The sequence below is a fragment of the Nothoprocta perdicaria genome, unplaced genomic scaffold, assembly GCF_003342845.1.
Source record: "Nothoprocta perdicaria isolate Ctin4 unplaced genomic scaffold, notPer1 scaffold_24, whole genome shotgun sequence".
Lineage (NCBI taxonomy): Eukaryota > Metazoa > Chordata > Aves > Tinamiformes > Tinamidae > Nothoprocta > Nothoprocta perdicaria.
Window position 1 is genome coordinate 1,578,646 of NW_020455466.1, and position 8,951 is coordinate 1,587,596.

Below are 8,951 nucleotides of genomic sequence, written 5' to 3' on the forward strand. Positions count from 1 at the left end.
CCAATCAGGGCATGTGTGCGTTTTGTTTGTTTATTTGTTTTTCTTTGTATTTTTTGTTTGTTTATTTGGGTTTTTCTTACCAGATACTGACTTTTACCTGTTAAGACCCATGTTCAGTTCTAGATTCTAGAAACAGCATTAAGTGAGCTTTCAGATACCTTTCTCTTTTTCTGAGTAGTGATTTTACTAAATAGAGCATTTTCTGTATTCACCTTCTGGTTCCATTTTCAGGGCAAGGCATTTCAGAGAGAGCATCAAATTTATCCATGAATGCCGGCTTGCAGGTGAAGGCTGTCTAGTTCATTGGTATGTATGTTATGTATATCACTTCCTAAGAATTACCTTTGTAAGAGTTTCTGTGCCTTTCTTTGGTTGTTCACCATCATAATAAGTCATCATTCGTCTGAATTTTATAGCAAAATGTTTTTGGACTGAAATATTTCCTTTATTTAAAGAGCCCCAAAGACTTAAAAGTGYTATTAGAGCCTCATTCTTGAGTCACCGGACTGGGCAGCTGCCAGAACAAGGAGAGAACCTAAGGAATTCTTGATCTTCCCTCTAATTAGACCTTTTGATAAATCTTCTCAAGATTCTGTCTGACTAGAGAGGTCTTTCTTATTTTCCATTACTGTCAATCACTGCCTTTTCAAAGATGGTTCTCATGATCATAATCCTAATGATCAGTTAAATCAGTTCATTTAACAGCTATTTCAGGGACTGCAGAATTGGTTTTTTTTTCCCCTCTGAACAGACTTTTTTTTAGTGCTTTGAACGACTGAAGCATTCAAATGTTACAGTTTTTACAGTAAGTCCCTGACTGGCAAGATGCTTCTGGGACCTTAAAGAGAAAAAAAGGAAAGCCCATTCTTTTTTCTTCTTTCTTTTTTCCTTGTTCTTCCTTGCTCTTTGCTATTGGCTGCAGTCCTTGTGCTGTTTGTCCAAGTGACATATCTGAATCCTTATGTGGAGTCAGAGTCGTCTCATGATTTGAACGCTGAACTTGTGTGCAGGCCCTTAGCAGGAATCCTCAGTTGTTACTGATTCATGATAGGGCTGTGGACGAGTCATTTAGCCAGTCTGCTGGGGATAGATAGGTAAAATGGGGATAATTTGTCTGAGTCTTGAGAGTATTTTTAAAAAGCCTTTTTAAAATTCTATAGCACTGCAGAGGCATGAAATGGTCTGGAAATGCCAAGGGAAGGTATTTACAATACCAGTGTACTTCAAACACATTATTTACACTTAAAATAGTTATAGCTGGACCTTGTTTGTTTGTTCAGGACTGTCAAACGGACAGTTCTTTCTTTATTCCACGATGTCAGATGTTGAAAGTGGAGTCTGGAGAGATGGAATTGCACAGTGCACAGACTGTAGAAAAATAACCCAAACATCCATAATACTGTGCATTAACGATATAGTTAAGGTTCATTTCAGCCCTATGGAACTGGAGATGAAATTCATGGTGGTGACGAATACAGTCTTATTGCTCTGGTGTGTATAGGCAAAAAAAAAATGCAGGTGTGTTAATAAAAAATCAAATCTAATTTAGAACACATGTGCTGCCCTCCGCTGCTATGAAGACTTGTTACTTTTTCTTTCCTTACCAGTCTTACGTGAGTTAGCATTCAGAATCCACTTTCTTGATCTTGTACATTTATTCTGATGCATATGAAAATGCAGTAGCAAAACCCACTTCAGCACGAATATAGGAATACCTCTTCATGATGGTAGGTAGCACAGCAGCCTGCTGCGGTGTTGGGAAGGGATGCTTTTAACCTCAGTCGACGTAGTGCTGTACTTCACCTGTTCCTTGCACCTCCTTTCTGCCACAGCCTCGCAGGTGTCTCCAGGAGTGTGACGCTGGTCGTTGCCTACATCATGACCATCACAGACTTTGGTTGGGAAGACGCTCTGTGTGTTGTCCGAGCAGCGAGATCCTGTGCAAATCCTAACATGGGCTTCCAGCGGCAGTTACARGAGTTTGAAAAACACGATGTTGATCAGGTAGGTGAACGACACCCCAATGAACTGAGAAATACCATCCCAGGGCAGTTCAAGGGCTGCTCTTCGTTATCCTGAGCGGTCTGTCTGGCCCTTCTTTGTTCCAAGGGAAGGATTTCTTGGGTAAGCCTGCCCCAATGGCGAGGTACAGCTGGTGCTGAAGATGGCAGGAATGCTGGATGGGAGAAGAGACAAATCACAACAGGCAGGCACACCTTCCTCTCTTCCTCTGTGCTCTCAATTCAGTGAGTCCCTCGTGTGGGCTGAAGACATAATGCATAAAAGGCTGAAACATTCAGAAGGGTAAAAAGTGAGGAATGAGTAGTGCAGTGTGAGCAGCAAGGCTAACCTACAAGTACAAATTACATCATTTTTTTTTCTGCACATCCACTTGGAATAGTAAGCAAGAAAGAAATGATTTGTGGGCCATAATCAGAAACCCTTGCTGTCCAGGAGTTAAGCTGGRTTCTAATTAACTTGCAGTCTCCCCACTGGTACCTTCTGTCACTAGGACCTTGGTAAATATTTGGTGCATAAGGCAATCTCAGGTCTGGCTCCTTTTTTCCTGGTCTTTAAGAGCTTATTAGGGCTATGAAGACTGAGGGAACATAAGGCTGTAAAGTGGTTTTCTAACATAAGTGGGAGTAACTAGGCACCCACAGGGTGCAGATCTTTTATGCAGGATGGTTCTTCTGTGGGGAAAGTATTTTTTATTTCAACTTCCTACTCTGTCTATCCCCTCTATTTTTCCATTGCTCAGCATATTGTTGTTCTTTTGGCTTTCCTGGATTGTACTTACTAAGAAATCAGCAGCAATAACAGCAGAACAAAATCTGGAAAGCAAAATACATAAACGAAGCAAAAAAGATTTTTTTTTTTGCCTGCATTCCTGCTGCAGAAAGCTCCAAGTTTTGCATGGTGCAGTTGATGACTAAATATAATTTTTTATTTATATAAATRCTTAACTGAATGTTTCCTGGATCGTTTGGAACTGGTGTAAATTGGGGAGTAACTGATTTTAAGAGACAGAAGTCAGAGGGGGACTTTCCAGACTTGTCTCCTTCCTCCCTTACAGTCATTTCTATTCTAATTGGTCTGGGCAAACTGCAATGACAATTAAGGCTATATGCAAATAGCCTGATAAAGACAGTAACGTCTCTTTTTTTTTTTATCCACGATGGAGGGGCATTCTGCCTCTTTCACTGAGGGGGAGGCAGTAGTTGCAAAAAGAAATATCCACCTGTGGTCACTGGCTGGGCTGTAATTTCCTACTGTCTCTTAATAACAACCACATCCTTAGCAGGTGTCCGTTTGTACACCTGATTTCAGTGGAATTGTGCCACCTGCCAAGGGCATGAACTTCTGATTGCAGCACCATGAGTGTTTTGCTGTGCCTATATAGTATGGCATCTATGGGATTTCTGGAATGAGGTCTCATAGGTTTTGATCTCAGAGAGAGAGATTTACTCCATATGCTTCCTAACATGGTTTGCGCCAGACCCAAAGTTCCATGTGGCAGCCTGAGGCTTTGGATTTGACTTACGACCTTACGATCTTTTATGGATGGGGGAGGAAGTAAGAGGTTTTGTCTCCCAGTGTCACCGTAAATGCACCTTATGGATTAAATTATCCATAATAAGCCCCAAAGCTATGGAAGGTGAGGCTAGAAATAYCACAAAATATCTCCACTGATACAGAACAGTTGAGGGTCTGTGTCTACGTGCTTCTCCTGCAGAGAGGAGCAACAGGGTTGTCAGAAATAACTACATGGGCTAAAATTCTTCAAATGACAAAGAAATGATGGAGAAGAAAGTGATGAAKATCTAAAAAGTTGAGGAATAAAGTTGTGGAATAAAGAAGGTGAACAGGTATGGTTTCCACTCTTGCCCATAATGTGAGATGAAATTATCAAGTGATGGTTCTTCGAAAAAAAGGAGGTGCGTATTTATGCAATAGGTAGTTCAACTGTGGAGCTTGGTGGTATCCAGACATCTTGTGGCCAAAAAATGGTGGATTCAGAAAGTGATCTCATGGCAGAAAAATCTATTCGTTGCTCTGAAACACAAAGATACTGATTCAGCTTCCAAAAATGCTTGAGCTGGAAGTTGATGGAAGTTGGGACAACAACCAGGAAAAGCCTCTCAGTATGCTTGCCCTAGCACTGCATTTCCTCTTAGGCATTTACTTCAAATTGACCTGGTACATCTGTTATCATATGCCATATTCAGTCATTCATATCAATAATATATAGGGTCTTATAGCTTTAAAGCTCATGGCCTTTTTCCTCCAAAGGYTGCCTTTCCCAATATCTACAGTGCAGTGTTTACTGCTGGTCTTATTGGTTCARGAGGGCACAGCGACACGAGTGGTTTGCTTTTCTGCTTCTCACCCTTCTGAAGATCTTGCATCCCATTGTGATTTGGACGGAGTGCCTGGTTGCAGGAGCTTGCAGCATTTACACAGCTCATTTGTAGATGGAACTGCAAATGGAGGAGGGCGCTCTTACATCCAAGATGTCCTTGTCCAGTGGATGTTCCTTATCCTGTATTAGAAGAGAGAATTATTTCTACATCAATGTCATGTTGTTATTTCATCATGTCATATCTGTATGTTCAATTTCTCCAGTTCAGGCAGTGGCTGAAACAAGAATACGGAGAAAATTCCTGTCAAGATCTGCAAGAAGCCAAAAGTCTTCTGAGCAAATACAAAGAGCAGGCAGAGTTGCAGCAGAGTACTGGGGGAAGACAGTGGAATAACAACTTCTCATCTATGTCATCTCTCTCATACAACAACTACACAACAGAGACCTAATCATAAAAAGTTAAATATGTTTTTTGTTTTTGTTTTCTGTTGAAAAACATCTCGCCATCCTACCTTCAAGACTCCCAGCAGTAATCATGCAAACAGTCAATTTGTAGAAAGCTTCTCGATGACAATACTACGTTATATGTGTGTGTGTGAGTGCATTTGACACAATTTTATCATTTGGACAGCATCAAGCTCTATGTGTGCTCAGAAACATGATCAGGTTCCTGAGGCTGAGCCAGTCTATCAGCCACAGCTATTACCCCTTACACCCATGTAGCTTGGCATTTGCCATGAGATCAGCTCAGCCCCTTTTGTTGCAGGCTAGCAAAGGGCTCTGAGAAGCGAGCTCTGGTGATTCAAGCTGTGCAGTTTTGACATTTGTGCCCTGTTCATGAAGATGCTGTTGTTTCCCAAAGAAAGGCATTTGAGCCTGTGTCTCTGCTGCTCCAGTTCAGTGTCCACTGGCAAATAATATCCTGAAGACGGGCTTGTACCTGCAYGCTGAGCTCTGAACTGGAGCAGGTGAGATATGGGTGCATGTCCCTCTCTATCAACAGCAGCAGCTAGGGGAGAAGTGGGACAGACAGCTCTGAGTAATAACATCTTCAACTGCCACAGTTGTGCTTGCTTCAGTGCACGTGAGACAGAGCTGTTGGCAGAAGCGGCGCCGCCGGAGAGCACGGAGACTGTTAGCAGGGCTCAGCTGACGTGCACTGATTGCAGCCCTGGCCGCTTGATTGTGCAGCTGGTCTCCCAACACAAACTCCCCTGGAGAGGAGTTCTTCAGGTTTCCAGTGCCACTGAACAGCGTTCCCTGTGGAACACGTGCCTCTCCCACACACACCTGTGTGCACAGGGTAACATGTCTCCAAAGAGTGGGCTGGGTGTGAGTGTGAGCACCTGTTTCTTCGCTTGTGGTTTGCTCTTTGACTTTAGCTACCTCAAAAATGCTGTTCTTGTCATTGTGGTTGTAAATGCAACCTTGAAAATTGCCTTGTGTAATTTTAATTTCACTCTGAGTGAAGCGTGCGTGTGTCAGAGAGGCYCTGTGTGTGTGTGTGTGCACATGTATTTTTCACAAATGTCTGTATTTGAGAAGTTTATTGTTTCCTTTTAAAACTATCCATATTTCTCACTAGTTTAAAAAATCAGATGTTTAAATTTAACTTCCTGCCATTTTAGAACCACTATATGTTTTGCTGTGGTCAGATTTATAGCAATTCATATGCAGAATATATTTTAAATTAGGGGCCATTCTCTGGTCTTGTTAACATGGCGTATATCTGGAATGGAGCCATTGAGTGACTTAAATGTGTTATGTTTCAAAGACTGTAGCTTCAAATTAGAGATTCTGGGAAGTGTAATGATTTCTGATGGGGTAATGGAGGGTAGCATTAATGCCACAGTCTTGGTCTCTTGTCTTTGACTCTGAAGATGAAGAGTTTATTTTTCTTGAAGATTCAAAAAAAAAAAACCCAAACAGCCATATTAATAAATAAAAAAGTCTAACTTTTTAAATGTATGGTGTATATAGTGCTAAAAATTGAGTATTGAGACTGTGAGGCAGTCAACACACTAAACAGACTGTTGTCATCTCTGTCAGTACTGTTGGTACTCCGACCTTCCACCTTTTTACTAAATTCCTCTTAMGATTTTTTGTTTCTCTTTTTCCCATCCTCACTTTGAATGACAGTGAATTCTTTGAATGTGAGCGAGGCTTTTTAGGTCAAATAAGCCTTAGCCTTGTTAAAAATCTTCCAAAATTTATTTTAGATCATGCGGAATATGGATGTAACAAGTCTGTTATTGCCAAAAGCTTAAAAAAAAAAAAAAAAAGAATAAAAAGGGGATGGAACTAGCCTTACTATTTTATCTGATCCCAGCTGTATTGTAATTCTCATTGCACTAAGTGCTCTCATTAAGTGTATCGGGCACGGTTGAGAGGAGGATAATTATATATGTGTTGCAGCAGGAGATGCTGTTGGCTTGGGAAAGGCACTGGAGGTTACGCTGTGTTTATTTCCAAGCTTATGGCTCAATGAATCACTGCCTGCTTGGGATGTTCAGCAGACATGCTCTGTGTCTCTTCAGTGAGAGAAGTTCTTGGCCGCTTTTCCCCCACCCCTTTTCTCTTTTTCCTCTCTCAAAGATGCTGGTCTGCAAATCCTTGGCTGTTAAGGAGTTTCAGCGCAGTGGTACCCAAACTGGTAGTGCCCTCTGTGCTTTGTGACAAGGTCACAAGCTTTTTTGGACGCAGTAAAAAATACTTTTCTCGGTAACAGGGTCGGACACGTGGATTCAGCGTCCTGTGTCCTCGAGTTCAGGATGGTGGTCTCTTCGTTCAGCCCTCTCCTCGGAATGGGATCCGTGGTGTAATTTCCGCCCCCGCGCTGCAGGCGGCTGCTCGAGGGATTCTGCCAAGGCGCTTGTAGGTGTCCAGTCAGGCTGTGCTGTCGCTGACTGACGATGGTGGTAGGTAGTCCGTAACATTTTGTCAGTCCTCTTCTGTCCTTGCAGTAGTAAAATTGTGAATGCTGATAAGCTGACTTTTTTTTTTCCCCATTCTGACAAGTACAGGACAGAACAGGAGACATCTGTTAATGTTCATGTGTCTAGGATTATTCTCTGATGGATTTTTATTTTTAATAGTTAGATAGCCCCCAAAGAGTCATTCCCAGAAACAGGCTTTAAGGCTATGCAGCCACATCAACAACATACATGATGCTGCTACTGGAGAGCAGATACAGGGTAAGCCAGGAGGACAGAGGGGTGCCATATTGTTAGCAAGTAGGAGCACTTCTCTCTTTTAAAAGATAAGTATTTTCTGCAGTTACTTGCTCCTAGATCTCATTTAGTTGGCTGTATATATTTGAGTGGTAAAAGAGCAACTGCATGCTAAGAAACTTGCATTTGTTCTTGTCTATGTAGGGAGCAGGAAAGCAGGGTTTACTCCTTYAGCATCAGTAGCATCACTACTCCTAGCTGCAGAAGAAACAGCATCTACAGTTCTCACCTTGGTTTCCTAGAAAAGGAGAGGAGCCAGCATTGCCCAAGAACAAGACATGATCTGTCTTCCAAGCAGCCTTTCAGTGGCAGTTTGTAGGCATTTGCAGATATCTGGAATATGACTAGACCCCAGTCCACRTTTTGGTAGTTGGCGTATATAGTGTAGGCAACGTGTTCAGTTACTTTGTGTTTCTGTATTTCAAAACACTGTCCTCATTTTGATGTCCACTGGAAAATGTATAAAGTTTATAATACCTTACTGGATATCCAGCTCTGAAATGTATAATCGATTTTTTGTAAACTTGATATCCGTGTGTGATTATAAGCAAATGCTTTAGTGTTATTCTATGTAGGTAATGGGTAAATGCATTAGTATTTATTACCCTCGTTTTTAACCTGGAAAGAGTTGCTTCCATACTTTTTGTGGTTGATAGGGAAGATATGGCAAATCATATCTTTTTTTTTTWAAAAAAAAAAGAAGGGTAATAACATTGGTTTCTAYAACGGTCACTGTCTATAAATAAGTCAGTGAAAAATTATAGTACTTCAGCTAGTTCAAAACTAAATCTGGTCAGCTTCTTGATTCTCCGTCTTCCTCTTTCTGGGCATCTTAATGAGGCCCTGAGTGCTTTTTCCAAATGTTTGTATTTAATACATTCTATAATTTTTTTATAAATAAAAATAAATGTTAGCATCTGATTAGCTTGTGTGTTTTCTTGAAATAAATAAGTCTAAAAGGCTTCTGTATCCACTATCTGCACCCAGCAGGTACAGTAAGAATATAGCACTAACTCATTTTGATGCTTGGACATTTTCTTATCCCATACGTAGATGTCTTGAGACTTGCCCTCTCCATCCGGTTCTTCCAGGTGAGTTCAGGACTCCAGTGCAAGCATCTTCTGATGGTAGTTGCTGAACAGCTTGTTACTTATTGGTCTTCCTTTCTCGTTGTTCCTGGCCCATTGTTACAGGGTAAGTAGTTCCCCCAGATAACTTTTTCTTCCGAAATACCTTATTTTCCATAGAAAACCATTGTTTCAGGTCTTAAACCAACTGAAATTTACAGTGAGTTGCAGGCTGCAAGGACTCTAGGCTCACAGTAGTGGCTCATCTCACTAAGCTGATGTAAGTGGCAG

At 41.4% G+C, this 8,951-nt stretch overlaps 1 protein-coding gene across 1 annotated transcript in view; it reads left to right on the forward strand.

The window, feature by feature from the left end:
- Window positions 1-8,117, forward strand: part of DUSP22 (dual specificity phosphatase 22) — a 36,992-nt gene extending 28,875 nt beyond the window's left edge. Inside the window, exons 5-7 of the mRNA XM_026039735.1 lie at window positions 232-306; window positions 1,833-2,004; window positions 4,627-8,117. Coding sequence (XP_025895520.1) covers window positions 232-306; window positions 1,833-2,004; window positions 4,627-4,812 — 433 coding nt within the window. The 3' untranslated portion in view covers window positions 4,813-8,117. The remainder of the gene's footprint in view (window positions 1-231; window positions 307-1,832; window positions 2,005-4,626) is intronic.
- The last annotated feature ends 834 nt before the right edge of the window (window positions 8,118-8,951 follow it).